The sequence below is a fragment of the Puma concolor genome, unplaced genomic scaffold (assembly GCF_028749965.1).
Source record: "Puma concolor isolate L17-30 unplaced genomic scaffold, mPumCon1.1.hap2 unalloc_scaffold_30, whole genome shotgun sequence".
In the NCBI taxonomy this organism is placed as follows: Eukaryota; Metazoa; Chordata; class Mammalia; order Carnivora; family Felidae; genus Puma; species Puma concolor.
Window position 1 is genome coordinate 454,430 of NW_028240237.1, and position 19,352 is coordinate 473,781.

Consider the following 19,352-nt stretch of genomic DNA (forward strand, 5'->3'; position numbering starts at 1 on the left):
GTGATCGCTGAGAAGCACAGCTAGGGGCCGGTGGTTAGGAGTGTGGACTCAGGAGCCAGACTGCTGGAGTCTTCCATTAACCAGCTTTGCGACCCCGGGCAAGATACTCAACCTTTCTGACCTTGATGTCCTCATCTGCAAGACGGGGATAAGAATGCTAGGAAGTGAGTTAAGGTATGCAAAGCGCTTAGAGCAGTGCCAATCACAGGGTGAGTGCTCCATAGGCGGTGTCATCATCATTTTACTACTGGGGGTCCCCGTGATGTCAGTTCTCGCGCTACTTGTCTGTGTATACACGGCTGCAGATCTGTGCTTGGTGATATTTGTCAGAGGTCGTTATCATGAGGCCTTCTCTTGGGGGAAATGATTCTTCGCACATGCGGCCCCCTCCTGTACTTTCATGAGCACCCCTGACCGCCAGGTGGTGCCGTGGACCCCAACGCGCTAGTCCACGCGCTCAGGAAAAGCGCAGGCTCAGAATCGCTTGGCGGGGGCACTTTATGGGGTGGTCATGCCGATTCTCCAGCCCATGCTTTTATTCCACACCTACGCCTCTGTGTACGCGCAATATACGTATGTGTATAATACGTATATGTTTCCAGACTGTCTTCTAAATGAAAGCACAAACTTCTAGAATTTTTCAACAGGCAGTTTTTGAAAAACGCTGCCCTGAGCTGGACAGAAGTGGAAGGACCGGAGCGGTGTCACCGTTTCAGCCCTATGTTGGTTGCATTTTCTTCAAAAGTTTTGAAAATTCTCTTTCTTTCACTTTTCCTTCAAAACCTCATCTCTAGCACTTTTTCCCACTTGATGTGCATGTCTCTTATTCTCTCTGGGTCCTGCCGACCAGCTCTGATCCTGGTGAGACTCCTGTGAACTTGATTTCATCCTGACCGTGGTGTTGATTTGGTGGAAACTCTAATTTATCACACAAGCTTCTTGCTGTCGGGTGGTGTTTCTTTATTCCCACACCCAGTCCACTCCATCATTAAAATGTGTCTTACAGACGAGGGGTCATTTATAATTGATAACCATTTCGGTAATGCTGGTGAATCTTTCCGTAATTCTCTTTCCTTACATTTTTATAGCCATGTGTGTAGAGGCTAAGCAGTCTTGCCAGTGGCGATAAGAACAACCAATGACAAATTGAGGTTAATGTTTATTGAGTACTTACTTTGTGCCAGACACTCTATAAGCATTTTACCTATATGATCTCATTCAGCCTTGAACACAGTCATAGGTGGGTGCTGTTACCGTGCCGGTTTTACGGGTAAAGGAATGAAGTCCGTGAACTTTAGGAACCTATTGTGGGGCCACAGCAGTGTGCCAACCAAAGCCAACCAACATCACCCTTTAAGGAAACCCCTTACCCACTAGCTATGGATTTACCTATTCTGGACATTTAATACCAACGGAATCATACACTATGTGGCTTTTTGTGACCTCCTTCCTTCACTTAGTAGGTTTTCAGGGTTCATCCGTGTTGTAGCATGGGTCATGGCTGAATCATATTCCATTGTGTGAATACACCACAATTTGTTTTATCTTTTCAGTTAGTGGACATTTGTTCTATTCCTACTTTTTGGCTACTGTGAATAATATTGCTGTGAACACTCGTGTACAGGTTTTTGTGCAGACATTGTCTTTTCATTCTCTTGGGTATATACCCATGAGTTGAATTGCTGACTCATATGGTAACTCTATGTTTAACTTTTAAGGAACTACCAAACTGTTCTCCACAGAGGCTGCACCACTTCACATTTCCGCCAGCAGCGTGTAGGAGTTCCATTTTCTCTACACCTTTGCCAACACTTGTTATTCTCTGTCTTTTTAATTTTTAAAAAATTTTTAATGTTTCTTATTTTAGAGAGAGACAGAGAGAGAGAGAGACAGAGCATGAGTTGGGGAGAGGCAGAAAGAGAGGGAGACACAGAATCGGAAGCAGTCTCCAGGCTCCAAGCTGTCGGCACAGAGCCCGACACAGGGCTCGAACCCACGAACCGTGAGATCATGACCTGAGCCGAAGTCGGATGCTTAACTGATTGAACCACCCAGGTGCCCCTCTCTCTTTTTTATTATAGGCATCTTGGTAGGCATAAAGTAGTATCTTATTACGGTTTTGATTTGTATTTCACTCCCGTCTAATGATATCGAGCATCTTTTCATGTACTTTCCATTTGTATACCTTTAGAGAAGTGTCTCTGTAAACCTTTGCCCATTTTTCAGTCAGATTATTTGTTCTAATATTATTGAATTGTAAGAGCTCTCTATATTCTGGATACTAGACCCTTATCAGATATGTGATAATCCTTGGATATAAGATATGCAGATTTTTTTCCTGTTCTATGGGTTATCTTTTTACTTTCTTGATAGTATCCTTTTGAAGCCCAAAAGCTTTTAGTGTTGATAAAGTCCAGCGTACCTATTTTTTATTGTTTACTTATTTGTTGGCTGTCATATAAGAAACCATTGCCTGATCCAAAGATGTATACCTGTTTCCTTCTAAGAGTTTTATAGTTTTAGCTCTTACTTTTAGGTCTTTGATCCATTTTGAGTTCATTGTTTATATGGTATGAGGTAGGGGTCCAACTTTCTTCTTTTGCATGGGACTGTTCGCTTATCCCAGCACCATTTGTTGAAAAGACTATTCTTTCCCCACTGAAATGTCTTGGGCTGCAGATCAGTTGCCCATAAATGTATGGGTTGTTCACCAATGTTTGACTAGCATGTCTTGAAATGTTGTTTGGGGTTATGATGTAGATAAGAGCACACAGCTCAGCCAGAAGACATTAAGGTAGAAACTTGAGTTCTAAAATCCTTATGGAAATGAGCCCACATTAAGGGGAGTTTGGCACGTCTTCTGACCCAGTGTAAACCATTAGGGCAGATATGGGCAATCTCTTGGGCCCCGGGTAGCTTTGTTGTTGTAGGAATCTGTATTCGCCCGTGACATACTCTATTGGTTCATAAACAAAGGAGGAGACAGCAAATAGTTCTAGTTCAGAAACAGAATGTGGATTCTCAGAAGCCTCAGGAGAAGGGGAGCAGCCACTAGCCAGTGCACATTTTAGAAGGCCCAGAGTAGTTTTCATGTGCGTGCGTGTGTGTGTGTGTGTATGTAAAGACAGTAACACTGGCTCCCTGTAGTCCCTGAAGCACCACTGAAGGGCAGGAAGAGGCAGTACCATTGGAAGAGTGAGCAGGTGCACACCCCATGTATACTTGCGTGCACACTCCTGCACCCCGTGTACACTGATCTCCGGCAGCAGGTCCTGGGAACAGGAGGCATCTGGGACCCCACATACGGCCCAGCTCTGGTGGACCAGCGCTTGCACCGGAGATCCCGGGCCCCGCAGTTCCCTTGGCCGCCCACTCTACCTCAGTCCCAGCTGGGGAGAAACTTTGTGAGGCGTGTCAGAGGAAGGCTTGTGTGTAAGCAGAGGAGCACGGTGGGTGGATGACGAGGATGTTTTGTTTTGGAAATCCCCAGACAGCAGTTTTGCCTTCTTACCGCCGTCCCAATAGCCTTGGGCATTCTAGCTGACAGCTTGTCACACAGGTTTCTCTGTTTAAAAACTTCCAGGGTATTGTCGGAATTCAGCAAAGCCCAGGTAAACTCTGTGCCAACCAATGGACTGAGCGGACTGAGTGGAGAAATGGAGATTCCCACGGGGCGGGCCTCACTCCCCCTCCCCGGCCTGGAGGCCAGCATCCCTTTTGATGTGCCCGCAGAGCCCCTCCCGCCCCAAGCATCCTCTGGGACTCAAGATGGGGACCGCAAGCAGGAGCCGCCTCCCCAGGCACCTGGCACCCTGGGCTTGCTGCAGTTGGGCACTGCCAAAGCTGTCCCCTCGGTGAGCATTTTAGACCAGAGGCCTTCCAGTCCCGTGGGAGAGGCGGCGGCCAGAGCATTCAGCCCGGGGAGCGGCCAGCAGAAGTCTGTGGAGGATGACGGAGCTGCACGGAGCCTTGGGGTGTCCTCACCCACCAGCCCGGTGAGTGATACAAGCTTTTCGGGGAGAGGTCTTGGGGAAATGTCTCAGAGCTGGTGCAGGGTCTCCCCAGCTAGCCACCCCGAGTGGTCTCTGCCTTGTCTCCATTAGCCCCTCATATCTGTCACGGCGGACGTGAGCCAGGCACGGTGCCAGTCCCTTCCCATGGGTCTCTCTTGTCCTCTCACATTGACCCCGTAGAGAAGATAATTCTCATCTGATCATAGACCCTGCGCATAACCACTGCCACTTATCAGCTCAAGGCCTCGGGCGAGGCCCTTTGCCTCACTGAGCCTTGGTTTCCTCCTCAGCTCTTGTTATTATTAAATTCAGATTTGCTAAAATACCAGACTTTGAGAATACTCATCTTGCAATATGAGCCAGGTTAGAACTGCACCATCCCCTATGGTAACCACTAGCCACACGTGGCTGTTGAATGAGCGTGTAAAATGTGGTTAGCTCAAACTGAGATAAGCTCTGTGAAATAAACACTGGATCTTGAAGGCTTCGTCTGAAAAAAAAAGAAGGTGAAATACTCAATCATTTATCGATTATGTGTTACAATGAAAATATGTTTGATGTTGGGTTAAATATAAAAGTTAATTACACGTGTTTCTTTTTACATTTTTTTTTTAATTTTTTTTCAACACTTACTTATTTTTGGGACAGAGAGAGACAGAGCATGAACGGGGGAGGGGCAGAGAGAGAGGGAGACACAGAATCGGAAACAGGCTCCAGGCTCTGAGCCATCAGCCCAGAGCCCGACGCGGGGCTCGAACTCCCGGACCGCGAGATCGTGACCTGGCTGAAGTCGGACACCTAACTGACTGCGCCACCCAGGCGCCCCTCTTTTTACATTTTAAAAACGTGGCTAGTAAAACATTTAAAATGATACATGTGGCTGGAATTCTGTTTCTGTTGGGCAGTGCAGCTCTAGAATGGGCCGGTCTCCTTTGTTGATAACCCCGAGGGAAGCCAGCCCTGGGAATCTCCTGCACAGAGCCATGGGTCAGAGGCTTGAGAACCATCGGCCCAGTGAAGCGGTTGTCAAAGCTGTGGACCTGAGCTCTTTGCCATTTCACATTTGTCCTTTAGGATGAATAGCCAGGGTAGGAAGTTGTATGCACGTGTGCACGCAGACATACAGAACCCCAGGTTTATCCCAGCTGTTGTCTGGGGTCACGTTAGGATATAGTCTTGCTTTTTCAGCTCCATCCGTGCATATCTCTCATCCGGTAGCTTCCAGATCCTGTAACTCAGGATGGGGCCAAGGCCGTGAAATAGATTAGGACACGCGCTCGCGCGCGCGCGCACACACACACACACACACACACACACTTTTAAATAGCTTTATTGAGATATAACTCATATACCATACAATTCACCTAATTAAAGTGTATAATTCCATTTTTTTTCGTATATTCACAAGGTTGTGCAGCCATCACTACAATCGAATTTGAAAATATTTTCATCCCCCATAAAAGAAATCCCTTGGGATGCCTGGGTGGCTCAGTCGTTTGAGGGTCTGACTTCAGCTCAGGTCATGATCTGTGGTTCACAAGTTCGAGCCCCATGTCGGGCTCTGTGCTGACAGCTCAGAGCCTGGAGCATGCTTCAGACTCCCTCTCTCTCTGCTCCTCCCCTGCTGATGCTCTGTCTCTATCTCTCTCTCAAAAAATAAACAAAAACATTTAGAAAGAAAAGAAAAGAAATCCCTTACCATTAGCAGTGACGTCCCATCCTCCTCCTCCCGCCTCACTCCCCTCATCCCCTGGCAACTACTTATTTCCTTTGTCTATAGATTTGCTATTCTGGACATTTCACAGAAATGGAATCCTGTAATATGCAGCCTTTGGTGACTGGCTTCTTCCAATTAACATACTGTTTTCAGGATTCATCGTTGTTGGAGCCTGATCTGTGCTTCAGGGAGTAATAATTCATTGTAGATTCCTTTGTATGAACCCGTCACATTTTATTTTGTCCTTCATCAGTGGATAGACTTTTGTTTTTTTCCCCCCATTTTTTTGGCTAATATAAATAACACAGCCATGAACATTCATGTACAAGTTTTTGTGTGGGTATATTTTTGATTGTCTTGGATGTATACCCAGCAGCAAAATCTCTGGGTCACATGGTAACTCTATATTTAACCTTCTGAGGAACTACCAAACTGTTTTCCTAAGCAGCGGCCCCATTTTATATTCCCACCAGCAATGTATTCCATCCTCACCAACAGTTCTTACTGTCTTTTTAAAAATTGTCATTATAGCTAGCAGGCGGCAGGAGCAGTATCTACTTACGGTTTTGATTTGCGTTTCTTTAATGACTAATGATGTCAAGCATCATCTTGTTTGTGTGACTTTTGGCCATTTGTAGATCTACGTTGGAGGAATGTCTATTCAGAACCTTGGCCCATTTTTATTTTATTTTGTTTATTTTTCACTTATTTATTTTGTGGGAGTGCGGGCATGAGTAGGGGAGGGGCAGAGAGAGAAGGAGAGAGAGTCCCAAGCAGGCTCCTTGCCGCTAGCACAGAGCCCGATGCAGGGCTTGAACTCACGAAACGTGAGGTCACAACCTGAGCCAAAACCAAGAGTCAGATGCTGAACCCACTGAGCTACCCAGGTACCCCTTGGCCCATTTTAAAATGGGATTATTTGTCTTTTTATTATTGAATTATAATAGTTCTTTATATATTCTGGGTTGTATACCCTTATTAAATACATAATTAGCAACTGTTTCCTCCCATCCTGTGAGTTGTCGTTTCACTTTCTTGGTGGTAACATTTACAGCATAAACGTTTTCAATGTTGATAGAGTCCAGTCTACCTATTTTTTTCTTTCGCCATTTGTGCTTTTGGTGTCCCGTGTATACCCGTTTCCTAGCCCAAGGTCACAAAGATTGATGCGTTCTTCTAAAAATTTTATAGTTTTAGCTCTTACATTGAGATCTATGATCCATTTTGAGTTGACTTTTGTATGTGGTATAAGGACGAGGCCCAGCTCGATTCTTTTGCATATTGATGTACAGTGGTACCAGCACCATTTGTTCAAAAGACTATTATTTCCGGGCGCCTGGGTGGCTCAGTCGGTTAAGCGTCCGACTTCAGCTCAGGTCGTGATCTGTGGTTCGTGAGTTCGAGCCCCGCGTCGGGCTCTGTGCTGACGGCTCAGAGCCTGGAGCCTGCTTCCGATTCTTGTGTCTCCCTTTCTGTCTGCCCCTCCCCTGCGCGCGCGCTCTCTCTCTCTCTCTCAAAAATAAAGATTTTTAAAAATTTACCAGAAAAAAAGACTATTATTTCCCCCTTTAGAACGTTTTCGAGGAATGCTGTAAAGTGATCTTTAGTACACATCTCAGTGAGTACTTATATACGATGTACCCTCTATGGCCACCCTCCAGATGGAAACATAGAACACTTCCAGCCCACCAGAAGGCTCTCTCATGCCTTGTCCCATTGTTCCCCTCTAAAGGAAGCCTCTATTCTGACTTCTAGCACCGTAGATTAATTTCTCCTATTGTTCGACTTCATTCGTATGGAAGGAACTGTACAATGCATACTCTTTTGCTTCTTTCACTGAGCATTATGTCTGTGTGGTTCACCTGTGCATATAGCATGAGGCTATAGTTTGTTCTTTTCCATTGTTCTGTAGCATTCCATTGTAAGAGTATATCACAGTGCATCTATCCATTCTCCTGCTAACAGACATTTGGGTTGTTTCCAGGTTTGGGCTATTATGATGAAAGCTGATGTGAACGTTCTTACATTTGTATTTCTGTGAACCCCTCTGCACTCTTTTCTGGGGGTTTATATCTAGGAGCGGAATCGCCCAGTCATTGGGAAGGCGTATGTTTACCTTTAGTGCATACTGCCAAGCAGTTTTCTAACAGTGCTTGCATTGACTTGTACTCACATTGGCAATATGTGAGCATTTTCATTGCTCTTTATCCTAGCCAGTGGGTCATCAGTCTTTTTCATTTCGGCCACTCTAATAGGTGTGCAGTGGGACCTCACTGTGGTTTTAATTTGCATTTCCCTGATGACTAACGATCTTGATACCTTTTCGTTTGCTTATTGGCTGTTGGAAGTCTCTAAGTCATTGCTTCATTCTTAAATTGAGTTGTGTGTATTTCCTGATTCATTGGTAGAGGCTCTTTACATATTATGGATATGTCTTTTATTAGAGAAAAAAATATGTCGCATATACATATAGCAAACGTTTCTTCAAGTCTATGGCTTGCCTGTTTTTTTAACGTTTATTTATTTATTTTGAGAGAGAGTGTGTACGCTCATGCGCGTGCAGAAAAAGAGGGAGAGAGGAATGCCTGGGTGGCTCAGTCGGCTAAGCTCAGGTCATGATCTCGCGGTTCACGAGTTCAAGCCGTGCGCCGGGCTCTGTGCTGACAGCTTGGAGCCTGGAGCCTGCTTTGGATTCTGTGTCTCCATCTCTCTCTCTCTGCCCCTTGCCCACTTGCACTCTGTCTCTGTCTCTCTCTCAAAAATAAATAAACATTAAAAAACAAAAGAAAAAGAGAGGGAAAGAGAGAGAATCCCAAGCAGTCTCCACACTGTCAGTGCAAAGCCTGACTTGGGGCTTGAACTCACAAACTGTGAGATCATGACCTGAGCCGAAATCAAGAGTTGGATGCTTAACTGATTGAGCCACCCAGGTGCCCCTATGGCTTGTGTTTTAAATCTCTTAATGGTATTTTTCGTGGAGCAGAAATTCTTGGTTTTAATGCTCTTCAATTTATTGGCCTCTCTGTTTGTGGTTTACGTATTTTGTGTCTATTTTTAAGATCTCTACCCAAAGCTGTGAAGACCCCTGTATTTTCATCTAGAAGCTTTGTTGTTTTACCTTTTGCAATTAGATTTATGATCCACTTGGGACTGAGTTTTGTGTATGGTGTGAGGTAAGAGTCAAAAGTCACGTTTTGTCCATACAGATATCGGACCGACTAGCACCACTGACTGAATGTGACTGTATAAGCCATGTAGCTGTATAAGTGAGGTCACAGTCTCCATTTTTTACTATCCTGAAGAGTCTTCAGGGCCCAGAATGTCAGAGGACTCTGAAGGTTTTGAGCCGACAACTGTCAACACCCTGAAGGGTAAAGAAGAACGACTCCACAGCCCCTGGCTTGAGCTGGAAGCAGGGGGCTACCCCTAGGGTCTGGGGCTGCGCGCCCTAGCAGGATGCTACAGAGTGGCGTTGACCAAGCTGAGTTCACTCCCGTCCAAGACCTGACTCGTGTTGTGTCTCAGCTCCGACATCCTGTCTTGCCAGGGTCCCAGAGCTGATGGGACAGGGCAGCTTAACTTGTCACCCAAGCTCCTCGGCTCACCGGGCGTTGCTCCTCTGGCCTCCGGCAGCTTCTGCCACCGCAGGCTCCTTTCAGCCCCAGGCGTTTCCATTTGCCATTCCATCTGCCCGGACCCTTTCCCAGCTCGCCCCTTTTCCTCACCCTTGTCTCCGCCTTCCCCCAGCACCCTGTCCCAAAAGCACCGTCCCCAGTGACTCCCTTTCCCATTTGCCTGCTTCACTTGATTTCCTGCCTCTGGACTCGAATATCGGCTCCGTGATACGGAAGAGCATGTCTGTTCCCTTCTGTAAGGTCAGCTCTGCACACCGTACCTGGGTGAGTGCAGGCGTAATTAACGGCTCTCGAACTCTCAGAGACTCTCGAGATGCCAGCTTGGGAGTTTACGCTGAGAAGTAGGCCGCCAAGTGCATGGGCTGGGCTGGTGGGTCTGACCAGGGCGGGCTCCGCCTCCCCGCAGGCCTCAGGGGACTCAGGTGGCTGAGAGCCCACAGGACCCACTCATCCCTCCCCTAAGTAGATAGTCGCTGGGCACTCCCGTGCAGCCCACCTGGTGGACCCCCGGCTCCACCCCGCGTGTCACCCCTGTGAGTCTCATTTTCCTGTGCTTCTGTCACTTAGTCACTGCCATTTATTTGACACTTTGGTGGCGTGGGGTTGGGGTGGGGGGGTGAGTAGAGGGTTCTGACTGTCAAGTCGTATAACCATGAGAGCCATTCAGTCTTTCTTTAAAAAAGAAACAAAAACCATTATTTTAAATTCATTCACCACAGAGGCCCTGCTCTGGGCCAAGCACCATACTTGGTACGGTGATGGAACAGGACGGACAAGGGCCCTGCTCCTTGGGGACAGACACTGGATCAGGCAAGTCATTACCCACATCATAATTACACTGGTGACAAGTGCCAGGAAGGAAAGGGGCCGGGAGTGGGGGAGCTAAGGGGACTTCTATTTGTGGACTCCGGGGGGCTGTGAACGGATTTCTCAGTTGCACTCCAGAGGACAGTCTGGATTCTAAGACTTCACCCAGTGAAAGTGGCATTCCTCTGTCTCGGGCCCCTCGTGGCAGGTGCTGCCATGGCTTTGACCCGTGGTCTGTGGCGGTTTCCTCCACCGTTAGAGCGGCAGGGAACTGGCCAGATGTGGGGGCTTGAATGAGCAGAAGGTAGGAAGGTAGGTGGTAGGAAGGGGGAGGGGGAACAGTGGGGTGCTCCCCCCACACTCCGCTTGGTGACCGGGGGCCCTGGCTGGGGCACAGCTACAGAGCTCCGTCCAGGCCTGTGTGCAGTAGCTCCAAGGACCCAGTGTTCCCACTGGTTTTGTCTGTTGTCTAAGAGAACAAAAGATGTTTCCTGGAGTATCATTTCCTGGGGGCTGACCTGTGGCCGCTGGACCGAGTCTGAACACTTCCCGATCGTCTCCCTCACCTCCTTGGAGAGAGGAGCCCTCACCAGTGAACTTCTATCACCTCACAATTCACATTTGTCTCCTTCCTTCCAGTCCCCTTGCCCCAGCCTTGTTATTTTATGCCAAAGACGTTTGATACTCAAGAATTATTCCCTCACCTGTGATAACTCTGTGCCAGGCAGAAAGAAGAGTGGCCATTGCATACAGCTTGGTAGGTGCTGGGTGGGGTGGGCAAAGAATGCCGTGGGAGCCCCGAGGAGTCCCTGACCCAGCTAGGCAGCGGGAGGAGTGTAGGCTGGGAAATAGTCAGGAAAGCTTCCCAGAGGAGGTGATGGACGGCCCCTGAGCTGAGTCTTAAGGAATAGTGAGCTGGGAGGCCGCAGGACTTCCCAGGTGTGTGTGCCAGGCTCTGTGGGGCTCCTGCCCATTTTCCTCGGGGAGCTCCCCTGGGTCTCTATGGCCCAGGCAGGCTTTGTTCAGAATCTTGTGTTGCAAATGCTTCCCAAGTAGCCACCCTGATTGACACATTGTCCTGTCACTGACTGAAGGAAGCACCTGCTAATTCCGAGGGTTTTCAGAGGGAGCCCTGGAGCCCAGCCCTGAGGCCCCGATACTCCCGACTCAGAGTTCTCCACTCTTGGCTTAAGGTGCCAGAAAGCATCTGAATGGATTAAACTGTGCAAACCAATCCCTCTAGGGCAGCCCAAGCCTTACTCCCCTTCCGCGTCTACGGGAGCAGAGAGGGCAGTCTCATTTAGGGGGTGGAAATAGCAACTTCAGGGTGAGGCTGGTGACACTTAACAAAATAGCTGGGCTGGACCCACCTCTCGTGTGAGTCACTTCCTCTGTGTAGACAGCCACTTAGGGCAGTCCAGCCAGCTTTCTTCTTGACTCTGCTCATCCATGCTTAGGCACAGAAAGGCAGGGAGTGCTTGAAATGGGGGAGGGGGGAAGCTAAAATCCCTTCCCACAATTCTGTGACCCCAGACCCACCCCACTTCTCCCACTGGTGAGCAGCTTCAGTCTCAGCAACAGAAGGGGTCCTGGGTCCTGCTCACCCATGCCTCCCTCATCTCAAACCCTATAAGCAGGGCTGACAAACTGTGCTGGGATGATGGGATGTCCACCTGCGACAAAATAAAGGTAGACCCCTTCCTCACACCATACACAAGAATTAACTCAAAATCAGTTGGAGACTTAGGGGAGCCTGGGTGGGGTGGCTCAGTCGGTGAAGCCTCCGACTTCGGTTCAGATCATGGTTCGTGAATTCGAGCCCCACGTCGGGCTCTGTGCTGACGGCTTAGAGCCCGGAGCCTGCTTCCGATTCTGTGTCTCCCTCTCTCTCTCTGCCCCCCCCCCCCCGCTGTCTCTCTCAAAAATAAATAAACATTAAAAAATTTTTTTTAATAGGCAAAGAATTCGAATAGACATTTCTCCAAAGAAGATCTACTGGTGTCCACTGAGCACGTGAAAAGATGCTCGGTGTCATTGTCCTTAGACACTGGGGAAATTGCAAACCCAAACCACAAGACGGTACTTCACACATGTGAGGATGGCTATAATCAAACAGATAATAAAAACGTTGGAAAGGATGTGGAGAAATTGGAATCCCCATATGTGGTGGGAATGTAAAATGGTGTAGTCACTTAGGGAAAGAGTTTGGAAATTCCTCAGAAAGTTAGACATAGTTACCGAATGGCCCATCAGTTGCACTCATAGACATGTACCCAACGGAACGGAAAACATAGGTCCACACAGAAATGGTTACGTGGAGACAGAGACAAACCAAACAGGGCCTTTTGGTGAGGCAGGCCTTCTCCTGAGGACGCCCAGGGACTGGAGAAGAGGGGAGGGCCATGGTCAAGTTGGTCAGCTCCGTGAGGCCGAGGCCCGGAACCGAGACGTGGAGGCGCGCGTCCGGCAGCTGCAGGAGCGGATGGAGCTGCTGCAGGCCGGGGGAGATGCAGCTGTCACGGGGGTCCCCAGTCCCTGGGCCACGGATGCACCTTCCCATATGGCCCCCCGGCCGTGGCTCTGGGCCAAGGCCCGCTGGTGGGGCCAGGCCCCATGCACCGCCGCCACCTGCTGCTCCCTGCCAGCCTGACCTATCGGAGGCGCGTTCCCTGCTCCTGTTCGCCGTTGCTCTGGCTGCTGCCGCCGCCTTGGGCTGCACAGGGTTGGTGGCCTGCGCCCACCATCTCGCCCCGGTCTGGCGCCACCCGGGAGCCGCCTTCGCCCCCTGAACCCTAGGACCCCAAGCTGGAGGGTTGGGTGACCTGGGCACGGCGCAGAAGCCATTCCTACCGCCTCCCCGTTCACACCGCCTCCCAGCGTGGGTCTCAGCCCGAGCTCCAGCCCTGCGATCCGGGCCCGCCCCCTGGCGGCCGGGGAGGGAGGAGCAGGGGGCTCCAGGGAGGCTTGCAACCAGGAATGCTGCAGTTGCTGCTGGGGAGAATGGCAGACCAACCACCTACTAACTCCGGCCTGGCTGAGGCCCCGCCGTGGATGGGCAAACTGGGATCTAGAGGAGACAGCAGGGCCAGGGCTCCGCCATCAGTTTTTCACCCTCCACACGCCCCCCGCCTATCGGCTCGCAGACCACAAATCCCTGTGCATGAGGCCCTACTATCCCGGGAATGTTCTCTTCCCGCGGCGAACGTCTAGTGCGAGCCCCGCCCGCCTTCTCGAGAACATTTTGCTTTCGCCAGCCCCGCTTTTTCGGGGACTCGCGCGCCCTCCTCACGTATGTAGCTCTGGGGGCCACAGCAGGCTCCGCCCGCCTCAGCAGTTTGGGTATTTATTGACCTGTCCTCCGACCCGCCAAGTTTCAGGACCCCAGCACCTTAATCCACGTTTTGGATGCACTGAGACCCCGACATTCCTCAGTATATATTGTCTCTCCACACCTAGGACCCCACCCCCGATCCTCGCGAATAAAAGGCCCTCCAGTCTGCCCAACAAAAAAAAAGAAAAAAAAGAAATGGTTACGTGAATGTTCGTGGCAGCATTATTCATAATTGCCCCAAAGCAGAGACAACCCAGATGCCCATCAGCTGATGAACGGACAGACCAAATGTGCTACATCCATACCTTGGAATACTAGTTAGTAATAAAGAAATACCGATGCCTGCCACAACATGGATGGACCTAGAAAACCTGATGTTCAGAGAGAAGGCAGACACAAAGACCACATTTATAAGATTCCTTTTATATTGGGGCACCTTGGTGGCTCAGTTGAGCGTTCAACTCTTGATTTTGGCTCCGGTCGTGATCCCAGGTTCGTGAGACTGAGCCCCACGTCAGGCTCCACACTGAGTGTAGAGCCTGCTTAGGATTCTGTCTCTCTCTTTCTCTGCCTGTCTGTCCCCCTCCCCTGCTCATGCTGTCTCCCCCCCATACACCCCAAAATAAATATACATACAAATGAATAAAAAGACAAACCATAAATGAAGATTCTGTTTATGTAAACAGAATGGACAGATCTCTAGAAACAGAAAGTAGATTAGTGGTGGCCTAGAACTGGAGCGGTTGAGGGGAAATGGGAACTGACCGCTCCCGAGCACGGGGTTTCTTTCTGGAGGAATGAAAATGTTCTGAACTTCGTGGTGCTGGTTGCACAACTCCGTGAATACACTGAAACTATTCAGTCGTGCGCTCTAAATGGTTCCTTTGATGATCAGTGAATTGTGTCTCCATCAAGATGTCTGTAAAACAAAACAAACACACAAAAACCTTCAACCACCACCTATGTCTTCCCTCCCTTCCCACTAGAAGAGCAGGAGCTGGATTTCAGAGGATGACTTCTACCGGCCTCCCCAGGAGCCGCCCACAGAGAGCCCTTCAGAACACTCCGTGGCTTCTTCCGGAGGGACTCCGGAGTCCAGGCCTGGGCTCCTCCAGCATTTTTCTCAAGGGCCAAGGAAAAGCCACTCCACGGGGGCCTTAGACCAAGCCTGCGTGCCTTCCCCAGGAGGCCGGCCAAGCAGGGCAGCGGCGGCCCAGGAGCACCAGAACTTCAGGGTGGTGCACCGCAGGCAGATGGGTAGGTGACCGCAGGGTTCCAGTGACCTTGCCGCGGGGACAGTGCCTTTCGGAGAGCAGTGCCAGAGCCCTCTTTTCCATTACCGGTTGGGTAGTGTATTCTCACGAGCAAAACCTCTTCCCAAAATGTAATCAGGAACACCCTTGCTGAGTAATTCAGGGAAGCATTTCAGGAAAAGTGCTATATTTTCTCATGAGAGCTCCACAGTATCATGCCCCCAAACCTGTTTCATATATTGAAATACTGAAACTTCCCCCCCCCCCCCCCGAGGTCGTGTGACTATGCACGACTCTGGGTTCTGCCTGTAGCTCAGAGCAAACCCTGCCTCCGGAAGGCGTTTCAGTGCCCCTTCCCGAGACCTCTGTCTTCGATGGTTTGTTTAACAGCTCTGGTGGGGTTGTATCAGCTCTGCCATCTGTTAGCCGTCCTCTGTGCGCTGTTTACAATGAGGCCAGCTCGAGTTCCGCACCCTGTGCAATTCTAAAAAGCGTTCAGTAACCATAAGCGAATTTCTCCACAACCCCCACAAACAGAAAAGTCTGCCCTGGAGCCGGTCTCTTTCTCACTTCATTTTCTGTTTGCCGTGACCCAGCAGACGATTCCGGCCAGGTTCCTAGCTCAGGAGAGCCCTGGTCTCCACACTGGCTTCTTTTAGGTTTTTCTTGTAGTCCGTGTAACCATGCCAGAGAAAGTGTGCCTCATGCCTAGGCCGTCAGGTTCCCTGAAGGGTAGGAAGACCCTATACAATTATCTGAAATCTCCAAGGCTAGTTCAGGCTGCGGAAGAGAGAACTGTGCGTCCTTTGGACCCCCCAGTTGCTGGCAGAGCCCTAGGAACCAGGGAGCATAGAGGGGTGTGTGGTGTCCAGGCACACGGTCATTCAGCGGGTATTTATTAAGTATCTGTGCTGTGCCAGGCTGTTCTGGGTGCTGGGGACACAGCAGGAAGCAAAGCAACGTCCCTGTCTTCACAGACTTCCTATATCCTAGTGCAAGAGGCAGGGAAGAAGAGAATTAACAAGTAAATGTATAGTATGGACTGGTGATAATAATTGCTATGGAGAACTTGGGGAGTGCCACGGCAGGGGAGCATACTATTTCATATGGGTGGCCAAGGAAGCCCTCACAAGATAAGGTGACATTTGAGGAGATGTGCAGGGAGAGAGGCAGGAAGGCACGGGCCGACCTGTGTGGCTCCAGCAGGGGAACAGATGCAAAGATCCTGCCATGGGCACGTGCCCAGGAAACCAAGGAGATGGGAAGGGGGTGGTTAGAGATGAGGGCGGAGTGACGGAGGGCCTCGCGGGCCACAGAAGGGACGTTAGCTTTCCCTCCGAGGGAGATGGCAGTCATTGCAGGGTTTGGGGCAAAGGGACGTGATCTGACTTCCTTTAAATGGGGAGTCATCCTGGCTCGTATGTTGAAGGACCTCAGGGGAGAGAGACCAGTCAGGAGGCTCTCGCCACAAGCCAGGCCAGGGGTGAAAGCCGTCGGAGCCCGAGTGGTAGCGGTCGAGGTGGTGAGAAGCAGAGGGTTCTGGATGTGCCAGCAGGATTCGCTGATGGGCTGCGTGTGCCGGAGGTTTGGCTCCGCAGAAGCACAGAGTTGGGTGTTTGTGCGCAGCGAGCAAGTTCCCTGGCAGGTACTGGTTCCCTTTGGGATTTTGGCTGGGGGATGGGCGGGGGAGATGGCGCTGGCGAGCGCCTTTGTTCCCCACCAAACTCAGCTCTGTCGTCTGGGGGCTCAGCAGCTCTCCCTCCCTTTGTCCTCCAGCCTTCCTGCTTTCCGAGCAGAGCTGTTAACTTATGACCTCCCAGACGCTAAGTCGCGCTTGCTGTGGGAACACAGTCCGTCAGGCCCCTCCGCTTTTGCCAGCCACACTCGGGAGCTCTGCTTGGCCAGCGAGCCGCCCCTCCGCCCCTCCGCCCCGGCTCCCTCCCGCCAGTCCGTGGAGCGCGCACCGCCTCGCAGTCCTTCCTACCCTCTTCCGTGGGTGGGCCTCTCGTCTGCGCTTGGCTCCGGAGACTCGGTTCTGCTAATCCTCTGGCGGTTCTGGGTTATTTAGGCAGGTGTAGGTGGAATCTAAGTGATCAGCAGGACGCACGGTGAGCCCAGCGTCCTCCTACGCCGCCATCTTCCCTCTCCCTCTCTGAGTCATTTCAATCAAGAGACTTTGAATTTGTAAGGAAGTCTATGAGACAACCACACACTTTCCAAAACAGTGTTTTCTCTCTCGTATCTTGTTATCTGTGTGAACCATTATGGGTCCCTGAAGAAAAAAAAAAATCCAGAAATGAATGTAATTCTGAGCCTGATGTAAGACTGCAGGTGTCTTCCATAATGTGTGTTTCAAACTTTTATGTTCATCCACACAGCTTCTTCTCATTTGTTGACTTCATAATGAGATAGGTAATAATTTGTAACTTTGAGAGTGAATTTTTCCTGATAAATACTTCTGTCAAGGTTTGGTTATAGGTGACAGGAACCAATCTAAGCTAGTTTAAACAGAGAGAAAGATATTGAGCGACTTAAAAATTATCGGAAGGACTGAAGGGACCAACTGTGGGAAGAGTGACCAAGAAAGACTTCCAGGCCCTAGAGTTTCCTCCTCCCCCGGGGACTGCAAACTACTTTACTTGCTTCGCTTGGGAAGCCCGGGGAGGCAGGAATCCGGTGGCTATAGGTCCCTGTGTCTTTGCTTTGATCCTCCCAGAAAAGGAGGGGAGCTTACCCCTGTCTGTCTTCCGGTCAACTCAGTTCTGAACTCAGTCTCACATTAGTGGTAACTCTGGTCAGGCGCGAGGAAATTTGGCCCCGTGGTTTTTAACCTCCGGGGCAGGAAGGAGATCTTACAGGAGGCTGGGATTGATACTAAACCAATTACAGGATCTGCTACCGTGTTTCTTTCCACCTATTTAATCTGTCGGTTTATTCCATATGCGATTTTATTTGAAAAGAGAACCTTGCCCTGTTAGAAAAAGTTTGGAAACTACCGGAAACTCCAAAATTTAGATCGCAATAGCACCAAACGCTGCAGATCCTCTGGTGACAAGCGAATGGCGGTGCCAGATTGGAAACCCCCGATCCACCTGTGATCCTGGCTCCACCTGTGCCCCAGAACCACAGCCGGTTTGTTTAGAGACCTCAAGTGTGTCGGCCCAGGCTCTTAGTAGAGGTGAAGAGTTTATTATCATTTATCTCAGATAAAAAATGCTATACTTACTTTTAAATTCTAGATACTCAATACTGTAGCTTTTTTGGTTAATTTTCTATAGTGTTAATAGAAAGAGGTCATAATATTGGTCTTCAACGCATTTTGATTATTTTATTTTATTATTTTTTAAATGTTTTTATTTATTTCTGAGACAGAGAGAGACAGAGCATGAGCGGGGGAGGGGCAGAGAGCGAGGGAGATACAGAATCCGAAGCAGGCTCCGGGCTCCGAGCTGTCGGCACAGAGCCCGACGCGGGGCTCGAACCCATAGACCACGAGATCATGACCTGAGCCAAAGTCGGACGCTCAACCGACTGAGCCACCCAGGAGCCCCAAGAAGTCATATTCTTAAATTAAAATGCGCCCAACTTCGGCTCAGGTCATGATCTCGCGGTCCGTGAGTTCGAGCCCCGCGTCTGGCTCTGTGCCAACAGCTCGGAGCCCGGAGCCTGCTTCGGATTCTGTATCTCCCTCGCTCTCTGCCCCTCCCCCGCTCATGCTCTGTCTCTCTCTGTCTCAGAAATAAATAAAAACATTAAAAAAAAGTTTAAAAAAGAATATGACTTCTTATATCTGTTTAGTGGCTATTTTCTCAAATTGTTGAAAATACCATTCTAAAAATATTTCTTCTTGGGCTGTACTTATTCTACCAATCGCTACTTGGTACGATTCTGGAATTATTCCATTACCAGCTCTTTCACCAATGTCCACAAAAGCACAGTCACAATGTTTTTTAATTCAACAGGCTCTTCCACAAATAAAGGTTTAATTCACTTTTATAATTGATTATAATTAAGGGATGTTACAGAGTAATGACTTCCATGCTGATTCTTTAGTCTTCCTTGTGTAAGTGCAGCATTAAGATTGACCTGGACTTACATGTGCAGAAGCATCTGTAATTTTGTTTATCTGATCTCCTCTTGCTCCTGGATTCCATTTCCTACTAGTAGTAGAAAACATATAATCTTAGCAATTGAAGGTCTCAGTTCTACTTTAAAACCTTTTTTTTTTTTTTTCCACTAGCTTGGTGTTTCTTGGAAAGTTGGTGTTTTGCATACTTAGTCTTAGGTAAATACCCAGGACTAGGATTTCAGAAGCTGCCAACCTGTTTTCCAAGGTGTGCATGTAAGAGTCCAGTCTTGGGCAGCTTCTAACAAACTCCTTTCTTGCATCAGAGAACTGGGCACGTAGGGGAATTTAGAGAATGTTGTGGTAGCGATGGTGAGTAGGCTTTGACCTTCCCACACTGTCCTCCGGATTCTGTTGAACCCACTGGTCAGACATCTAAGGGCTGCCGTGTCTCAGAGCCTGTTAATTCACAAAGGGTGGGGACAGAGGCTCTCACCTGTCTCCTAGGCCTCCATTCGGGCTCTGGCTCA

At 49.4% G+C, this 19,352-nt stretch overlaps 1 protein-coding gene across 8 annotated transcripts in view; it reads left to right on the forward strand.

The window, feature by feature from the left end:
- The window catches only part of LOC147571320 (pleckstrin homology domain-containing family M member 1-like), a 29,679-nt gene extending 14,670 nt beyond the window's left edge, over positions 1-15,009 (forward strand). For 4 of the 8 annotated variants that reach the window (XM_086696446.1, XM_086696445.1, XM_086696447.1 and 1 more), the window contains 2 exons: positions 3,584-3,995; positions 14,490-15,009. In XM_086696446.1, coding sequence (XP_086552572.1) covers positions 3,584-3,995; positions 14,490-14,768 — 691 coding nt within the window. In that variant the 3' untranslated portion in view covers positions 14,769-15,009. Of the gene's footprint in view, positions 1-3,583; positions 3,996-10,084; positions 10,214-12,128; positions 12,366-14,489 lie in introns of those variants that run through there. The other 4 variants (XM_086696444.1, XM_086696449.1, XM_086696450.1 and 1 more) reach the window with 4 other exon arrangements.
- The last annotated feature ends 4,343 nt before the right edge of the window (positions 15,010-19,352 follow it).